Below are 20,000 nucleotides of genomic sequence, written 5' to 3'. Positions count from 1 at the left end.
TGCTGGAACATCACCAGAACTCTGTACTACGAAGCAGGTAGCCAGGCCGCTGGCCTTGAGTCAGGAGCAGTCGGCCAAACAAGAATACCACCTGACACAGCTAGGGGCATGAAAGTTGTCTGTTGCCTCCTTAAAGAAAGAGCAAAAAAAATCCTGGATCCGCCCCTTTGTCTGGATCTATGCCACAATGTTAGGTCATTCTTGGACCATGTCCCATCCTTCAACAAGTTTTGTGGAAATTCAATGAGTTGTTTTTGCATAATCCTGCTGACAAACAAACAAACAAACAGACACAAACATTACCTTTTAAATCGTGTGTGTGTGTGTGTTAGGCTCTCAGATGGTGGTGGCCATGAAGGTCATCTCTCTGGCCTTTGACCTGGACAGGGGAGCGGTGAGCAGCCTACCATCCCCAGCTGAGTTCCTGGGCTACCTTCTCTTCATTGGCACCGTTGTCTTTGGTCCTTGGATCAGCTTCTCCAGCTACAGGAGTGCCGTCGAAGGCAGAAAACTGGTGAGAAGTTGACGTGTCTAGCTTCCTCAGTGTGTGCTCTTCTTCCCGTGTAGCGCTGTGGTGGTAATTAGGTGGTTTGTTTCCTCAGAGCTGGATGTGGCTGCAGAGTTCCTTCATCAGCCTCCTGAAGAGTCAGATCTGTTTGCTGGTCTCCACCTGCATTGCCCCTTACCTCTTCCCTTTGTTCATACCCATCTATGGAAACACAGTTACAGAGAAGTAAGAATTAATTTACTCCTGCAACCTGCGAGAAGGATTGCTGATACACATTTTACAGTACTCTGGTTTGAGAACAGACTGTCTTTCTTTCTCTCCCTGCTTCAAAGACACATTTGAGAAAGGTAAGGCTTGTTGTTTTCAGAGTGAAACAGTAAGACCTGAATGGGAGAGATTAATTTATCAACCTTCCCGCGATCATATGCCAAATTATGATCAACTAGGCCCTGGTATAAGATCGCCAGATCGCCCACCCCTATATTTGATCATATCCTTGAGAAAATGCCTTTCTACTCCCATCAGTGCTTTGTTCATACTCCTACAAAGCACGTGGCCCTCTCTCCAGTTTAGGGTCACCAGTGGTGCGATCCTACAGAAATCCACTATCTGGTACTTTGACATGACATTGGGAACTCATGGTGCACACTTTTAACTACATCTCATTGTCTTCATCAATGATGTAATGGAGATGGTTGAGGTATCATGTAGTGACCTAACTACAGAACTTACAGGACTAAACCTGTGGTCTTGTACAGTCTACCCAGTGAATTTGTCACTAGTTGAACTGGTGGTCTGATGACAGTGTCACCATTAAGCTGCAACATAGCATTACATTAATTACATCACATTCATTTAGCTGACACTTTTGTCCCAAGCGACTTACAATAAGTGCATTCAACCATGAAGATATTACCCAAAAGTGCAAGGATCAGTGCTTATTTGAGATTTTTGTTATTATTATGATAAATTCAGGGAGTGAGGTGCAGTCTGAACAGGTGATTTTTCAGTCTGCACTGGAAGCATTGAAGGGATCCTGCTGTCCTGATGTCAATGGGGAGCCCGTTCCACCATTGAGGAACCAGGACTGAAAACAGACTTATTTAGATTTAGCCGATTTAGATGAGTGGTGGCTGCCTGTCCATCGCAGTGAGGCAGTAACAAGTCGTTTGCCAGTAGCAAAGCGGAGTAGACGGGCTGGGGTGTGAGGTTTGACCATTATTTAAATGTAGGAAGGGCCTGAGTCATTTGCAGCACGGTAGGCGAGTACCAGTGCCTTGAATCGGATTCAAGCCTCCACCAGGGAACCAGTGAAGGGTGCAGAGGAGCAGTGTGGTGTGGGAGAAATACGAGAAACTGGTATCGCTCTCTATGTTATGTGGTAACACCATTGTATATTTGCTGTTATCATGTCACTGAAGTTCCCTCTCCATGGGGATTTCCTGTGTTTATGTACATTTTTGAAATGAGGTTAATGCATTAGATTAAGTTGTCCATAAGTTTTCTGTGCCAGAACAGCATTTAACTTTGTAACAATCCAGCCATATTTTAAAAACAAGGAGAAAAGCACATAAACAAACTTAAGTTAAGTTAAAGGGGCAGATTTACAGAGCCTGGGCCGAGCCGAAAACCTGGATTTTTTTCAGCGCACACAGAACCAACAGCTAGCGGACCTTGAGGAAATATTTGTACAAAACGTGTTTTGCTTTAGAATCACTTACTGCCCCTTAACTTTCTGTTGAGCATGCTGACTGCCAAACACTGGCTAAATTAACAAAAAAATGATTTTCAAATTCTTTGAAATTATACTCAGAGGAACGAGTTGTTGTATGTTGCATAATGAACAAAAATCAAATTGGGTCTGACTGAGTGGGCACACAATAGTGAAGATGTAGGGAATTCCTCCCAATACAATAAACAACAGACCTAATAAAAGGTTCAGAATACCTCACACATGTACACATGACAGGCCATGACAAGATGAGGGACATCGTTTGGTTACATCAGGTTACATACAGGAAAAATAAGAAATACATAGTTACCAATACACCTGTGAATGCTATGCCATATAGTGAACATACGTCTTCAACTCTCTCTTGAGAGATCCTCTATGAAGATGGTTTGAGATCAAGTGGATGTGACTAAAGTGTTTCAGTTGTGAAAAAACTAAGGTAGTGTGTTTGTGTGTTTGTATTGGGTGTGTTGTGTTGCACAGGTGGCTCAATGCTTACGAGAATGCAGTGTCCTTCCACTTCAGTAATTACTTTGTGGGTCACCTCAGTGAAGGCAGCAGCAAACTGGCTGGGGCCGGCTTCACTGAAGACAAAGACAACATCAGATGGTGAGTGGTATGAGACTTTAAATGCATTAGACTGCAACTGTGTTACAATAATGTGTAATGATAAAAACACACATATACAGTTGTATACTAAATGTTTTGTTATACTCGTGGGTAAATGTAATATTCAGCTTTTTGCTATTTAGATATTATTCTTATTTAAGACCAAACTTGACGTACTGTACGACCAAGTAAGCTCACTATGCTGTGACATCTGGGCTATTTCCTCAAACCTTAATGTGCCAACAGCAGGACTCTACCAAAGGAGGTTGAATAATATCCATCTATTACAATATCAAACCAGCACAGGTCCTGTCACCTTCCATTTGAGAGAATCTAACTGTGAATCCCTGACAACAAACTTGTTTCCACATTCCTGTCCATTGAGATTCAAACAGCTAATGAAATAAAAGGCACTAACATTTGGTTAATTGTTCATGTCTGTTTGCTGCAAGGTTTGTACTAACTTCTTTAAACAAAATATTGGAAAGGGCAAAGCTGCAACAAAGGCCAAGAATGTGAAGGTGAACTCAGCAGTAACATGGACTTCTTTATTATGTCATCCCGTGTGTGTGTGTGTGCGTGTGTGCGTGTGTGCGTGCGTTCGTGCGTGCGTGTGTGCGCGCGCGCGCATGGGCAGGGACATGAGTGTGGTGAACCCTCTCGGTGTGGAGATGCCTCGTTCCATGGTGTTGGTGGTGACGTCTTGGAACATCCCCATGTCCCGATGGTTGAAAACCTGTGAGTCTCAGCCTCCATTCTTGGTCCTCTGACCATTAAACATTCCACAGTCACTGAACACTGCTGCCGCGACCAGGCTCCAGTTTCCTTGGTCGCCTTACATTAGGGTTGTGTACCAAAACTCAGTATTAAACAGGCCCTGTTATTATGAAAGGCCGTAGTATCGATAAGCTCCTACGTTATCGTTGCTGCTAAGGGTATTGAAAAATGTAATGCATTTGTCTATGATGAATCTTCTCTATCCCCAATCTTGAGGAGAGATCTGTGTCTCTGTGATGGAGCCTGTCCTGTTCAGGGGGCGGTACCAACTCTCACTGCCCGTCACACACTCAGTACATTCAGAGACACTCACCTGATCGAGTGGCGATGGCTCAGAGTGAACCGGTCGAAAGTCTGGTTGTACTTCACCAAAAGCAATGGAGACAACGGTCTGTAACAAGTGTAACAGATGTTTTGCAAGTAAAGGCGGTAACACGAGCGATCTATGGAAACATTTAGTGAAAGTGAAAGTACACTCTACTTCTGCTGGTCCAAGTCAGAGACAACAGCAGCTGGTGGGAGGAGCCTGAGGAGAGGCTGAATGAGTTCCACCTCACTGTGACCTGGTTCATAATGTAGGTCATGTAATTTATATTAGTCATTAGTTCAAAATAGAGCTGTTCAGTGTTCAACAATGTACTGAGTACAGTACCGGAAACAAAATATTTGTCCACTCTATTCTTATTATATTCTCAATTTCTATTAAAAAGGAAACAAAAAGAACCAATAAGGGTTCCGTCAAAGTACTTGATCGATAAGAGTATTAGTACCTTTAAAATCTTAACAATAGCAGTTGCTATTCGGACGGAATGTCTGTCCAATTTCCTTGGTTCAGACGTGATAAAACCGCGACATTGCATTTAATGTAAAGAGTGCCACCAACGCCTGGCTGGGAACTCAAATCTGTTGGAGAGTTGAGGAGTCAGAAATGATAATTTAACACTGCTTATAATATCGCCAAAGAAGAGCTACCATATAAAACATTTAGGTCCCAAATAATCCTCATGAAAGAGGACCTTTATTCCCTTGGGTTTACAGTCATTTACATTGTGTCAAGAAATGTTTATGGCCACTGTCAAGAAAAGATATAATAGGTGTATTATTGCGGTGTCAAAAGGCGCAGTGAACAATTGAGCAATTTCTCATTTTAGTATTTTCTGTAACTAAGCAACCGACAGCAGAGTAAACAATTGTCTTCCTGTTTACACTGGCACACATGCCCAGTGTACGTGAATAGATATGTGCACGATGTAATGAGCGTTACTTTCAAATCTATTCATATTTATATATTGATGTGTGTGTTCCATGTCGTGTTCTCCGTGCTCTGCAGATGTCTTTAAAAGTGCAGTGAAGCTGGGGACGTTTCCAGCCATCCTGGTGACGTACACGGCCAGCGCCTTACTGCATGTGAGTCAGGAGACGCACACTTTGCTTTCACTTTTTGTTTATTTGTGTCATTTGAGTCTCGAGTAGTTTAAATTTTTTCTGTCTAAGCATTTTGAGGCATTGTTGTTGTTACCGAGGTTATATTGTGACAGGTTTGTCATTCTCTTGTCTGTGGAAAAGGTGACTGTCTCTGGTCACTCTTTCATTTCTCTGGTCTCTGTCACTCTTCACTGTCTGTCACTGGTCACTTTGCTGTCCACAGGTTGCCGGCCACCAACTGAATTTGTTTTAAATATTTCCCTTATTAGCTCATCTCGTACATTGTTTTTATTTATTGATGAAGAAGTGATAGGACTTTTTTTCAAAGCTCATCAACAAACATTCTCCCTGACATATTGATAAAGAGTGTCTGCTAAAACCACATTGAGAAAGTTTGTCGATCCACTCTGACTTCATGTGGAAACATGATAAACTATTTGTGCCATGTGGTTTGACATTCATAGTTCGGTTTTGATGCTGCAATGAGAATTGAATGGAGAAAATACTATATGAGACGTGTTTGCTGCTGAATGACTGACTACTTTTTTTCCAGGGTCTGAGCTTTCACCTGGGAGCGGTTCTGCTCTCTTTAGGATTCATCACATATGTTGAACATGGTACGAATATTTTATTTCTGCTTGTACATAAGAGTAGTTAATTGATATATTTGACTATAGACCGACTCTTATAGTGTTGATAAAGGTGAATCAGATTGTGTTTCCTGACACTTTTCCTCCCTTCAGTTCTGAGAAAGAAGCTTGCGTCCATCTTCAGCGCCTGTGTCCTGTCCAGACCCTGTAACCCCGGCTGCAGCCATCAGCACAAGAAGGTAACAGCCAATGTGAAGGAAATTATTTCTGAGCAATCAAAACATACAGACGTTCGTGAAGACGTGAACGCCAACCTGCTCCAGTCTTTGGATCTGTTAGTATTGTAGGTATAGGCGGCATTAAAGGGCCACCGTCATGATCATCACATTGAATATTAGTATTCCAATTAGTGTTCAAAAACGTATTGACATGACTGCATCTCATTATTCGTGCAGAATTGTCATCTGCACATTCATGCTGCCAATCTCCTGTTCTACCGCACTCTATAGATTCATGCTGTGGACTCCAGATTCTGAGCCTGTCATCTGCAGCTTCATCTGAAATCCAGCAGTAGATGAGATCATTTAATAATTCCCAATGACCAGTTGAACTTTGCTCATGCAACCTAAGATACGGCTTTCACAGTAAAACGTGAAAGTAGAGGAATCAGTGAGGCTTGCGTGACACTTTGATGTCAAAGTTAAGACACACCTAAGGAATCTAAATTCTTCGCAGATACTAGAATGGCACTCGATACAGAACAACCCTTCACCACTGTCCAACAGTCCCCTTAAATTAAATCCAGCTGCACCAAATTGCACTCACTCAGTTATCAGTCCTGTTAATATTCTCTTTTCCATCATGAGTCATGTATTGTAGCCTGTGGAATTTGTGGAAATGTCAAAAAAAAAACTGCACAACGTTTAAGGAAGTGATTAAAAATTCCTTCCTTTTTTTTGGGCTTATGTCCCATCTTTCCACCGAGGTTTGTTGAAAACCGTTCAGAATTCTTTCCAGTAATTCTACTTAAAAACAAGCAAAAAACCAAACAAATGAATAAACATGCCGAGTTCACAACACACGATTTTCAGCCCTATTTTCAGCGTGAAATCCGGGCTCGCAAAACGGCTCTCGGTCGCTATGTGTGAACTAGCAACGACGCGATCAAAGTGACTCACCGAGGCCTCTCTCCGTCCACACAACACACAGAGCGTCCGCTCAAACTACTTCCTGTTTCTGCCCTGTCAACATAAGAGTATCCTGCAATATATTGAACAGTGTCTTTTTGACGTCCATCGTAAAAGTGACAAACGCTTCCTGCTTCGCGCGTGTACCGCTTATTTTCCCGTGTCACCCCTCGTGTGTGTTTTCATGACAAAACGTTCTTTGGAGACATTTCTCCTGGTGAAGGATCGTGGAAGGGTGTGAACCACCGTCGCAGATGACTCACGTAGTGTGAACAGCACAACGACTGAAAGCCTGCAAATACAAGACAGCATGTTGTGTAGTGTGAACGGCACAGAGATCTGACCACTTTGAAAATCGTGTAGTGCGTCCGAGGCAGAAAAACAAAGAAACAGTCAAGGGCGGCAACCAAACCACCTTGGGCAAGGTGATAAGAGACACAATACAACCATTTTAATAGAACTAAATGATCACTGTGAGAAGTTTCATGATTAGTTAGTTAGCGTGCAAGAAGGAGAAACGTGAGACAGGACATGAAGAGGGTGAGCCCTGTAAGAACAGATCGGACAGACTGTTGACAGCAGTAGGTCGGCTGCTTCACCACTTTTGGTCATTGGTTTCATGTTGGATCAGCCTGGATCTGTTCAGATATCTTAGCTAACTAAAGACCCATATCAAACCTCCCCTTTATCTCTAAAATCCTTGAAAAAACTGTTGCTAACCAGTTATGTGACTATTTACACAGGAATAGTCTGCTTGAAGACTTTCAGTCAGGTTTTAGAAAACATCATAGTACAGAAACAGCACTACAGAAGGTTACCAACGACCGTCTCATGGCCTCAGACAGTGGACATGTTTCTATTCTCGTCCTTTTAGATCTTAGTGCTGCATTTGATACCATCGATCACAAAATTCTGTTAGAACACATTGGAATTAAAGGAACAGCACTAGAATGGTTTAAGTCCTACTTATCTGATAGATTTCAGTTTGTTAACGTTAATAACAAATCTTCCATTCATACAAAAGTGAGACATGGAGTACCACAAGGTTCTGTACTGGGACCGATATTTTTCACTTTATATATGCTTCCTTTAGGCAATATTATAAGAAAACGCCACATCAATTTCCATTGCTACGCTGATGATACCCAGCTGTATTTATCTATAAAGCCAGATGAAACTAATCAGGTAGACAAACTTCAGGATTGTCTTAAAGACATAGAGGCCTGGATGACTTATAATTTTTTACTTCTAAATTCTGAAAAAACTGAGGTCATTATACTCGGCCCTAAACACCTCAGAGAAACATTATCTGATCATATAGTTACCTTGGATGGCATTACCTTGGCCTCCAGCTCTACTGTGAGGAACCTTGGAGTTACCTTTGACCAGGACATGTCCTTTGACTCACACATAAAACAAGTCTCTAGGACAGCCTTCTTTCACCTGCGCAATATCAAGAACATTAGAAACATCCTCTCTCAAAAGGATGCTGAAAAACTAGTCCATGCTTTTGTTACTTCTAGACTGGACTACTGTAATTCATTACTGCTAGGATGCCCCAATAAGTGTGAAAAGCCTCCAGTTAATACAAAATGCCGCAGAACGAGTTCTGACAGGAACTAGAAAAAGAGATCATATTTCTCCAGTGTTAGAATCTCTGCATTGGCTTCCTGTAAAATTCAGAATAGAATTCAACATACTGCTCCTAACCTACAAAGCCCTTAATAATCAAGCTCCATCATATCTTACAGAGCTCCTAGTTTCATATTATCCCAATAGATCACTTCGCTCTGTAAACGCAGGATTACTTGTGGTTCCCAGAGTCTGTAAAAGTAGAATGGGAGGCAGAGCCTTCAGCCACCAGGCTCCTTTCCTCTGGAACCAGCTCCCAGTTTGTGTCAGGGAGGCAGATACCCTGTCTACATTTAAAGTTAAACTTAAAACCTTCCTTTTTGATAAAGCTTATAGTTAGAACTGCTCAGGTGTTTAATAAACCATTTCTTTATTATGCTGTTATAGGCCTAGACTGCTGGGGGAACTTATATCATGAGCATCTTTCTCCCTCTCCCGTTCTCTCCTTCTCTCTCTCTCTCTCTCTTTATATCTCTCTCCTTCTCCCACCTTTTTCAATCTCTCTCTCTCTCTCTCTCTGCCCCCATGTATCTACATTACATGTCACTAACTCTGTTTTCTCTCTCCCCTAGTAGATCTGACCCCAGAGCTGCAGGATCCAAACCCGTCATTATTATTATTACTATTATTATTATTAATAACATCATTGTATTTATAAGTCAGTTTTCACTAATTATAAGTATCAGTCTGGTAGAAATTAAAGCAACTGTAATACTGACCCCCCATCCCCCGATATGTTTACAGTACATGTCACTAACCCTGTTTGTGTTTTCTATCTCTCCTAGTGTATCTCTGACCCCAGAGGTGCAGGACCCAAACCCCTCATTATTATTATTATTATTAATATTAATATCATCGCTAATAATATCAACAACTTAATTGTATTTTTTAATTATAAGTATCAGTCTGGTAGAGATTAAAGCGGCGGTTGTACAACTGTCCTCTCTCTCTCTTCTCTCCTACTGTCTCTCCTCCCACCCTCTTTCTGCCCACCTCTCCTCTCTTCCTCCTCTCTCTCCTCACCCCAACCGGTCGAGACAGATGACCGCCCACAACTGAGTCTGGTTCTGTCAGAGATTTCTTCCTGTTAAAAGGGAGTTTTTTCTCTCCACCGTCGCCAAGTGCTTTGCTCATTGTGGGATTTGTTGGGTTTTTCCTGTAATATTGTAATATTGACCTCACTAGTGCCTTGAAGTGCCTTGAGACAATGTATGTTGTGATATGGCGCTATACAAATAAAATTGAATTGAATTGAATTGAATTCAGTGATTCATCATCATCAACAACGTTTCACGTTTTGTTCTATGTGTTGGTCTGTAGGAGTATTGGGTGGTGGCGTTGAACCTGGTTTTCAGCTTGCTGGCAGTCTTCCACCTCACCTACCTCGGCTCCATGTTTGACCCCGGAGTTGACGAACATGAAGTGGAAGAGGTAAGGGCAAACCGAGATCTCGGGCCAAGCAAAAAAATATATTTCGATACGTGAAAATCACCAAGATATATTGCACGGCATGCTGACTCAATTTATATAAATGGCAGCACTGTAAATGTTTGATGGGTGTGTTCAATAAAGAACATTTATAATCCATTGTGTGTTATTAGCTTAAGCACATACTGTTTGTCTATACTTATGACTTAGATTAAGACCAGATGGCATTTTATGACCAAATAATACAGTAGACCAGGTCATTCCTCGGGGAGATGGAGATGGAGATATAACTATCCTAAAGACACCAACTAAATGAAGTAAACAGACCTGCGTGTGCATGTGACCAAGCCAAATAATACACAAGGTGAAAACAAGATGGACACTAACTACAACTACATTGCTATGATTTAGCCCGATCAGCTTTAAGTGTCCTCGGCCACACCTTTTGCTGAACCAGGAAGAGACCTCCCATGCTCACGGTAACTCAGAGACACAGACAACAAAGGATTAATATAACAAACTAGGACAAACATTATTATATTGTAATGTTAATTGATTAAAATGAAAAGAACCTGTGTCAAACTAAAGAAGAATGAGAAATAAATGAAGGCAATTATGTGGGCAGCAAACAAGTGGGCGAGTATTTGAGCCACATTACCATGTGTGGCCATGTCCGCGAGTGATACTGAACCACTGACAGCAGACAGGGATAAGATCTTTTGTGTTCTACATATTCCTTCCACATGAGCCTGTGTGTCCTTCCTGTCTGCAGGGCTACGCAGCCATCCACACCATCCAGAGGTGGTCCGACCTGAGCTGGGCGAGCCACTGGGTGGTTTTTGCCTGTTGGGTCTTCTACCGTTTGATTCAGTGACACGGCAGCTGATGAGAAGGCTGTTGGGCGGGGGGGACGACTGCCTCTGTGCTCACGTGCTGCTCCCAGATGAATGATACTGAATAAACAAACATCCTCAGACCTGAATGGAAGTGAAGACTTACTGACAGTAAACTGAACAAGCCCCGAGCATCGTGTGTTCAAGGACCATTTCAAGATTCTCCATGAAATAAACTGCAGACAGAAAACACTTTAACTTGGCATTACGTTTGACCTGCAGACAGCTGTTTTACCTGTGGACAGTTGTTTGACTGTAGACAACAGCTGTTTGACCTGTAGACAACAGCTGTTTACCTGTGGACAGATGTTTGACCCGCAGACAGCTGTTTGACCCGCAGACAGCTGTTTGACCCGCAGACAGCTGTTTGACCCGCAGACAGCTGTTTGACCTGCAGACAGCTGTTTGACCCGTAGACAGATGATTGACACGTGGCCAGCTGTTTGACACGCAGACAGATGTTTGACCCGCAGAGAGCTGTTTGACCAGCAGACAGCTGTTTGACACGTGGACAACTGTTTGACCAGCAGACAGCTGTTTGACCCGCAGACAGCTGTTTGACCAGCAGACAGATGTTTGACACGTGGACAACTGTTTGACCAGCAGACAGCTGTTTGACCCGCAGACAGCTGTTTGACACGTGGACAACTGTTTGACCAGCAGACAGCTGTTTGACCCGCAGACAGCTGTTTGACCAGCAGACAGATGTTTGACCCGCAGAGAGCTGTTTGACCAGCAGACAGCTGTTTGACACATGGACAACTGTTTGACCAGCAGACAGCTGTTTGACCCGCAGACAGGTGTTTGACCAGCAGACAGATGTTTGACACGTGGACAACTGTTTGACACGTAGACAGATGTTTGACCCGCAGACAGCTGTTTGACCCGCAGAGAGCTGTTTGACCAGCAGACAGCTGTTTGACACGTGGACAACTGTTTGACCAGCAGACAGCTGTTTGACCCGCAGACAGCTGTTTGACCCGCAGAGAGCTGTTTGACCCGCAGACAGCTGTTTGACCCGCAGAGAGCCGTTTGACCCGCAGATAGCCGTTTGACCCGCAGACAGCCGTTTGACCCGCAGACAGCCGTTTGACCCGTAGACAGATGTTTACCCCGTTTGACCCGCAGACAGCTGTTTGACCCACAGACAGCTGTTTGACCCGCAGAGAGCTGTTTGACCCGCAAACAGCTGTTTGACCCGCAGAGAGCCGTTTGACCCGCAGACAGACGTTTGACCCGCAGACAGATGTTTACCCCGTTTGACCCGTAGACAGCCGTTTGACCCGTAGACAGATGTTTACCCCGTTTGACCCGTAGACAGATGTTTGCCCCGCAGACAGCTGTTTGACCTCTAGACAGAGGTTTGGTACTGTTGCATTAGACAATGTTTATGTCCAAAAACATTTCTACATTTCTACATACATGTACATTTCATATTCTTCTGTTACAACTGAATCTTTTTATTTTAAGCTGGTCTATTTTTCTATTAAATGTTTCTGTACATGTAAACAAGCTGCTGGCCTGTGATTGGATGTGTCACCATTCTGTGAAACACTGCTTCATGATGAGGGGTCATTATTGGACACATTTAATACTAGCACATGTTGAAATGATCGAAACCTAAAATCCAGTAAACAGCAGCACTGTATGAATATGACTTGAACTTTAAAGCACTTTGAGTGGTCGATGAGACTAGAAGAAGAAAAAAAAAAAAAATATATATATATATATATATATACTGTATATATATATATATATAAATTGTATAATCATGAGGGGTGTTGCGAATATTGAAATAACCCTAGATAGTCAGTCTCTGCCTCTTCAAATTGAATGTTTTTTCGTCTATAAAAAAAAATAATATCACCCGAATTTGTCAAACAATCAATGTAAAAATCTAACAAAGCTTTCAGTTTAGAATTATTATACCAAGGGACACTGTCAAATTATCAATAGATCCAGAACCAGCAGAATAATTATAATAGTTCAAGGCCACCTCATAGTCACTGATTCTAAGTATCTGATCTGTCATTCAAGTTTCTGATACCCTGAACCTGTCCTTGTCCTGAACGTACGGTACGTGGACTCTGTGACAGACGCTCATTTCATTTCATTATGATTTATTCTGTTCTTTTCAGGGTAATCTAGAACAATACACTTCCACACATTCCATGAACGACAAAGGAGCAGGAAGAAAACAAATCTTTGCCTGCCCCTTTTCATGTAAATAAAATAAACCCAGATCCCCTTTTTTGATTTCCTTTCTTTTCACAAATCAAATCAATCAAACATTAATCAATAGTTATAATAATCAATAGTTATAATAATCAATAATAATAATTTAAATATTACTCAATACATTCATTGCGTTGGTCACGTAGATATTGTGGTCTGATGAATCTGGATGGACATTGTGAGAGTACAGTAGCATAGTAGTAGGTCCAACATCCACCCATAATCTTTTTAAAAAAATAAAATGTCATTTCATTTCAGGACATTAAGTGTTTTTTTCTGTGTAGCCTCTGTGATGCACAACTGCAGAATGTGAAGTAGATAATGTTTGCAGTGTGTGTGTGTGTGTGTGTGTGTGAGAGATTGAGTGAGTGAGTGAGTGATCGATAATAAAGTTGCATTTTTATGTTTCTGTTTGCTGTCTGTTGTATTGCCAAATGTTCTAAAACTGGTGTCAAATGTTGGTGGCCATTGAAACAAATTCAAAAATCACGAATGCTGCCTGCGATGATAATGCTCCATGTTTCAGAGCAAACGTCCCACACTGGTTTCAGGAAATGACCGTGACCTTCAGTGACCTCCCCAGTCCCCAGATGTGAATCCAGGTGAAGACCTTTGAGACGTGGTAGAACAGGAGACCGTCTGCAAGACGATAACTCTGCAGAGAAGATGTGATGCGGCCGTGTCCACATGCAGCAGAATCTCAGAGCAACGATTCCAACATCCCGTGGATGAACCAAGAGCAGAGAGGGGAACTATCAAGTGTCAGTGGTGTTCCTTATAACGTGCTCAATGGGTGTACATGTAATCATAAAAAAATCTTTTGTTTGAACTCACCTCTCCAGCCTCTCAGGTGGACTTGGATCTCCCACCTGTCCTCTCACCTGTCGAGTCAATCATTAATGTTTCCTTCTGACAGCGGTGACAGTGACTCGGGCCAACGCGGAAACACCAGGACCACTGGCCTCTGGTTCAGGGAGCTCACACGGTGGGTGTTGTGCTGTGCCATGATTCCAGAGCTGTTGGAAAGCTGACTGTGTGTTTGATGTGTGACAGGCGATTCTTTGAGAATGGGGAGAGGAGCCAACTGTAGCTGGATTGGGCCTGAGATCCCTCTGTCGTCGCAGATCTTCAGAGGTGAGTGACGTTCTCTACCTACTTCAGTTGATGAACAGTATCAACAAACGCTCTCAATTTCCCTGCACTTGTTGTGGTTCTCATCCCAGCAGCAGCTGAATGTAACCAGGGCTGGGGGTAATAATGGCTGCATAGAACGTCTTGGTACTGAGATTGATATGAAAAATATATTTTTTTAAATCTGCAACTGAGAGACTGTATACAACTGAATGACTCAGTTTCCTCAATAGTTATCATTGTGTAAATGTGAACCATCAATTGATCAGTCTTAAAGAGAACTAAATCATGGAAATAAGTCAAAGTTGTGAGATACAATCTGAAGACATTTGTTTTGGGGCATAAAACAAAGTAAATGTAATTTACATGCATATGTTTAGTGGTAAAATAACACAAGGATTGTTCTCAAAGGGAAGTAAAAGTTTTTCTATCTGGTCAAACGCCTACGGATAAATATAATAATAACTCCAAAAGTAGCTACAGGAAATTGGAGAGAACAGGAGCATGGAGAAAAAAAAATGTTTCATGTGAATGAGATCAATACAGCTGGACTAGAAGCTCATATTTTAACAGTCTCTGGAATCTCTTTTAACACCAATGGAAACGGTGTGTTTTTAGGAGATATTATCACCAATTCATCTTCACAAGGCGTTTTGTCATATACACTAAGGTCACTAGTTTGATACATTCTAAAATCTCTGATGTTTATTCTCCATGTTTTAACTTAATTGTCGACCTTTTCTCTGAATGTATATTTTTGCCCCCGAGACTCGTCCACAGATGTGTGATCAGACTGTGCGACTGTTTTTCTCAGCCATCGCAGACGAACTATGGCTCTTCCTCATCCCGGCCGGCCTGGCCCTCATCTTACTGGGGGTGTTCCTGGAGGAAGTGGGCTTCATCCTGCGCCACGTTCCCTCGTCCGGGCGAAAACAGCTCTACCTGTGGATATTAGGAATGTATCCGGTAACATTCGCCTGCTCGGCTCCTCACACGGGCCTTCTTAAATCAATAACTGAAAACCTAAAGTATCTTGAATTTGTTTTGGCCCAGTGTCTCAGTCTTCTAATGTTCTAACCCAGGTTTTCGCCTCGACCTCCCTCATAGCGCTGTATGTGCCACGGTCTTCCTCACTGTGTAACTTCGTCGCTTCACTGTGAGTACACCGGTCTTGATATAAACTCTGATGAGAGACTGTCATCTGGAGTATCTGTTGCACATTGGTCTCTGGGTGTGTGCCATCTGTCTGTGCAGGTATCACTCCATCACCTTGCTGAAATTCATGGACCTGATCACAGACTTCTTTGGAGGGAGCGTTCGTTTGCTGTCTGCTCTGTCTGGACAGCTGGTGTCTCCGGATCCTTTCCCCTGCTGCTGCTGCTGCTGCCTCCCCATGGTGGCCATCAACAGGTGCACCCCACACACACACTACAGATCACACGGGGATGTTTGAACAGATTTAAAGAGTGTATATCCGTTTTAGTGGTTGTTATAGCAACACTGTACCACAGTCGTCTACCGGCATCGACCTTGGGGAGCTAACAAATGTTGACAATATCAAAATGAAGTGCACGCTTTTGCATAAATGTATTTCCCATGGTTTAATCTGGTCGCTGTGTATTTCTGTAAAGTGCTCTTGGTTGCATGTTTGTATGGAATGTCCCTCTTCTCCTGTGTGTGCAGCAGCAGCCGTGGCTGGATGATGGCCGCTGTGCTGCAGCTCTCTGTCGTCCGCAGCATCCTGTTCTTTGTCACCCTCGTCCTGTGGACTGATGAACAGTACGACTACGGTGATGTGAGTCAATAGCTGATTCTCCCACTGAGCATTACACGATCACGTTGTAGTCTGATGGTGTATTTTTAAAAACAAAAAACTATTGTTTATATTGTTACAAAATTGACTTCCATAGACAAGACCTCAGTATGCAAATGAAGTGCCTGCCAAATTGTCCAACAGCGTCTGAAAGACCCTTTCCAAATGTGAAACAGTTGCGATGAAGGAAGCAGTGTTTGACTGTTTTTTTAACTAACTTTTCGTAACAGACAATGTGACGATCATGTCCACTTACATACAGTAATGTCATCGGCGTGGAGGAGAGAAAGAAGCCAGGGTGTGAACTTCTCTCTCAGGCACTGTTGGTTCATTCTTCACACAAACTACTTTGCAGCTCACTGAAGGTCTTCAAGGAGCAACCGTGTCAAAGACTGGAGGAATCAGCCTGGAGGCTCGTTCCCTCGATCCCAGTGTGGACTAGAGACACGCTGGGGTCCATGAAGTGTCACACACTGTCTGTGGCTTTAATCAAGCTCAATTGAAATGAGCCAGACTGAATGAATCTGCTGTGAACTCTTAGGCCAACAAGTCCTCCAACCTGAACCACCATTGTTTGTCCCTACTCTCTGATACAGCCCAGAGGGGCTTATACCAGACGTTCATCATCACGGTCACATTCACAAAGAGTAACTCATCCATTCAGCTCAACCTCCTCTGGACACGGACTCTGACGCTCTTTATACGAGGTCAGAACCACCATCTCATTCACATTCCCGTGTTCTTGCCCTCCAGGTGGACTCAGTCAACCCCAACCTATACGTCAACGGGATCATATGCGTGTCGACTTTCGTGTCCTTCTACGGCCACCTGCTGTTTTACAAAGCCACCAAGAGTGCTTTACACGGCTACGGACTGAGAGCCAAGTTCGTCTGCGTCATCGTGGTGCTGGTGCTGTGTGGGCTGCAGAACGGCATCCTGGAGACCATGGGTGCTCTGGAGGTGATCCCCTGCACACCACCCTTCTCCGTCCTGACCAGGTCCCAGTGTAAGTCACAACACACTGGGCCTCTTCGCTCAGAAGTCCTGGTCACCATTTCATTTGTCGTTTAGGAGAACAAGTAGTGTCCCAGTGAAACTGGCTTTTCTCAACTGACCTGGAGTTGAGATTTATTTTGTTCGACATACTCGCTGAATCAAACTGTCCGGGGTTTCATCTTCACTTGCAGACACACAGATGATGGATGACGCACAGTTATATTATTCTAACTTCTCTCTTATTTAGATTAAATATTGCTTATTCAGGATTGGAAAACTGGCAAAATATCAAAAGAACTGAGACAAAAACACAAACAAATCTGAGCACAATTAAAGAAGTACATATAGCAGATATAAAGATAATGAAAAAAATCTATATATCTACAGTATATACTGTAGTATATACAAATACAGTATGTCTACACACATGTGCAATGTAATAAAAAATGAAGGAAGAAAGAAATACTTTGTATACAAATATGATTTGTCTGTCTTACTCTGAGGAGGCACTTGGAAATGTAGGCAATCACTCAACTAGAGGCTGAAGGTTTATAGAGTCGTACAAAAACGGAGATTATAAATTCATAAAATCCTCAAGTACTAAAATGTTCCGTTTTCTGAAAGATGACTGATTTAGTTAATCCCTTCAATGAATATAAGCAAAGCTAATTCCTCTTGAACTTATTTTTTCAACTTTTATGTATGAAAATGAAAGGCCTCTGTTGGCAGACAAGCTTAAAAGAAATGACATGATAGATGTGTCTGTTTTCTTTGTGATGAATGTTGTCAGGATATCAGAGACTTTCTTTCTACACATAATCACAGTATGATATATATTATTTATATAATTGGCCGATGCCCCTCAGACCTGTGCCTTGTGTTATCTGTCCACTCTCAGTGATTTACCACTACTGCGTGATCGTGGAGATGTTCTGCATTGGCCTGTATGCCCGCCACACTTTCCGCAAGTTGGAGCCGAGCATGTTGGAGGATGCAGAGGTGCCCCTCGGTGTCTGGCAGATAGAAAAGGGCATTCAAACAGACGACGTGCAGATGATGCATCGCAGGCCTGGCCTGCCCTCAGAGGAGGCCTGCCCAGGCCATCGCCTTGTCACTGCCTCCAATCCCGGTTACAACAGTGACAGTGAGGACAGCCTGTGCAGGATAGAGCATGCACCCCTGGATGGATTCCCCTTCCCTCAGGTCAGAGGTCAGCAGCCAGGCAGACCAGATCCACTGGAGCCGAGGCATGCAGAGGAGCCAGGTGTGGATCTGACCCACATTACTGTCAGAGCTGATATCAACTATCAGGACAGTAAGGCTGTCACTGTGGTGTGACCAACTATCACTCACTGGTGTCGTATGACCCTGAGGACTTGTCTGTGATAAACAGGGTTACCTACTACTGTATGAACTGTACAAGGGTGTTGGTCCTCCTCTACGTGGTGCACATTCACAAATACTCTTGATCTCACAGTTTCCAAACTGTTACGCTGCCATACGCTGCCATACGATGAGGATACGTTCACCACTTGGTCTCATCCGTGTAGTCATGAGGAATGTTGCGATTTGTAGGGCTTCAAATCCCTAGATGTGTGTTTTGTTATGTATTTTTCGAGAACTTGTAGGCTAACCTAACGGTTTCAAAGGGCTAGAATCCTGTGCCACAGCACACTGTACATGTTCATTGCCTTGCTGCATGTCTCTTCAACATTGTTTCTCCTCTGGCTTGGACTGTACCTCATTTTAACAAAGCTTCAGACTCAGGTGTGTGTCAAATAAATGACAATTCTTTTGCGCACCCAAGTATAGTCATTCTGGACACTGGACACATCTGTTGAGTAAATCATTTCATCTTCCCTCCTTTGAGAGAAATCCAAACAGAAAATAAACAATTCTGTATATTTTGTAACTTTTGTTGTTCCCTGTGTCTTTGCATTCACTTCAGAATGTGATTGGTTCTCTCTCTGTTCATGGACGACTCCTTTGCAGTGACATCACATTCTGTTCACCCTCCATCCACAACAAATTACATTTTTCAAGTCCACCAATGCAGTTTTCCTTAAATGCTTTCCACATTAGATAAGTGTGAAATGTTGCCAGTTAGTTTAGTTTGAACAAAGACTCAGAGAAAAAAAATGAAGAGAGAAATTAGACTCAAAATGGTAAAACACGTGTGACGTACAGGGACAAGAGGGATCAGAGTTAGAGTGGGTCGTCGACTTACCATAATAATATTATATATATACAATTGGAGGGTTCAAACCCCCCCCACTTCATAGGGATGTAAACCAAACTCTGTGTATTTATTCAACAGATGGCGTGAGAGGTCTCCAGTGAGTTCGGTCATGATAGGTAATAGGCATCTTTGAGTTATTAGCATATACGCCCACTTTAACGAATCAAGATGCGGCCTCAGATTTTGATCAATACTTGCCCCCAGAGCATGGCACACCAACTTTCTGTTCAGTGGTTATTGAGATACACGTTTGTACCATGTGTGGCGCCCCCTACAGGTTGATAACATAATTCTTTCAGGAGAACTGTAGCTCATCACAGCTGTAAGTTATGTACCAGGATTTGTGAAGATTGGACAAATGGTTAATGACCTATTATCTGAGATAATCCTTTATTGAAATTCAGAAATAACAAGCAAGTTGAAAACTGTTTTACTAATGCACGCATCACATCCTGAATTAGGGATGGGCGGATTGATACTGAAGTATCTATACTTCAATATACACGTGCTACTAGTTTGGTATTGATATTTAAGAGAAAAAAAATCGATACTAATATCATGTATAAAATCCGCGGTGGCTGCATCACTTCCTTACGTGAAAGCGAGCGTGCTGCGCAGCCGCAGTGGCTCTGAAACTTATAAGAAGGCTGAGGGAAAAAAAGAGGCTGCGCGAGCGACATCTGCTGTCCGACAGAAGACGTTGCAGGATTAGATATTAGACCCGTAGATTATATTTGTGTCCGTCTGTTTACCATCATCAAAGTCATCATCACATGACACACGAGGGTACACTTTAAAAAATGAT

General features: G+C 42.7%; 2 protein-coding genes across 9 annotated transcripts in view; both read left to right on the top strand.

Annotated features, from left to right (window-relative positions):
* The window catches only part of LOC118316990 (protein-serine O-palmitoleoyltransferase porcupine-like), a 15,879-nt gene extending 3,585 nt beyond the window's left edge, over window positions 1-12,294 (top strand). For 3 of the 4 annotated variants that reach the window (XM_035645352.2, XM_035645353.2, XM_035645355.1), the window contains 9 exons: window positions 333-514; window positions 603-733; window positions 2,724-2,849; window positions 3,487-3,587; window positions 4,957-5,033; window positions 5,605-5,668; window positions 5,795-5,880; window positions 9,781-9,891; window positions 10,661-12,294. In XM_035645352.2, coding sequence (XP_035501245.1) covers window positions 333-514; window positions 603-733; window positions 2,724-2,849; window positions 3,487-3,587; window positions 4,957-5,033; window positions 5,605-5,668; window positions 5,795-5,880; window positions 9,781-9,891; window positions 10,661-10,762 — 980 coding nt within the window. In that variant the 3' untranslated portion in view covers window positions 10,763-12,294. The other variant, XM_035645354.2, reaches the window with a different exon arrangement.
* A 138-nt stretch (window positions 12,295-12,432) lies between these two features.
* Window positions 12,433-18,868, top strand: si:dkey-16n15.6 (organic solute transporter subunit alpha). 5 transcript variants are annotated; one of them, XM_035645362.2, is made up of 8 exons: window positions 12,433-14,001; window positions 14,070-14,150; window positions 14,962-15,113; window positions 15,255-15,303; window positions 15,402-15,557; window positions 15,831-15,942; window positions 16,714-16,966; window positions 17,855-18,868. In XM_035645362.2, exons 3-8 carry the CDS (start codon window positions 14,978-14,980, stop codon window positions 18,292-18,294), a joined length of 1,146 nt encoding a protein of 381 aa, XP_035501255.1. In that variant the 5' UTR covers window positions 12,433-14,001; window positions 14,070-14,150; window positions 14,962-14,977; the 3' UTR covers window positions 18,295-18,868. The 5 variants fall into 5 exon arrangements, with proteins under 5 accessions (XP_035501255.1, XP_035501250.1, XP_035501253.1 ...); XM_035645357.2 differs by having other exon boundaries at window positions 15,230-15,303; XM_035645360.2 differs by having other exon boundaries at window positions 12,433-14,150; window positions 15,230-15,303; window positions 17,855-18,181; window positions 18,231-18,868.
* The last annotated feature ends 1,132 nt before the right edge of the window (window positions 18,869-20,000 follow it).

The sequence above is a fragment of the Scophthalmus maximus genome, chromosome 3 (assembly GCF_022379125.1).
Source record: "Scophthalmus maximus strain ysfricsl-2021 chromosome 3, ASM2237912v1, whole genome shotgun sequence".
Classification (NCBI taxonomy): domain Eukaryota; kingdom Metazoa; phylum Chordata; class Actinopteri; order Pleuronectiformes; family Scophthalmidae; genus Scophthalmus; species Scophthalmus maximus.
This window is presented reverse-complemented; position numbering and strand designations above follow the sequence as displayed.

What these genes read in the sequence shown, in the direction of transcription:
- si:dkey-16n15.6 (XM_035645357.2), top strand. Translation starts at nt 14,084, where the DNA reads ATGGGGAGAGGAGCCAACTGTAGCTGGATTGGGCCTGAGATCCCTCTG. An exon ending in GTCGTCGCAGATCTTCAGAG is followed by an intron (nt 14,151 to 14,961) that starts GTGAGTGACGTT and finishes TGTTTTTCTCAG; the next exon opens with CCATCGCAGACGAACTATGG. An exon ending in AACAGTACGACTACGGTGAT is followed by an intron (nt 15,943 to 16,713) that starts GTGAGTCAATAG and finishes CTTGCCCTCCAG; the next exon opens with GTGGACTCAGTCAACCCCAA.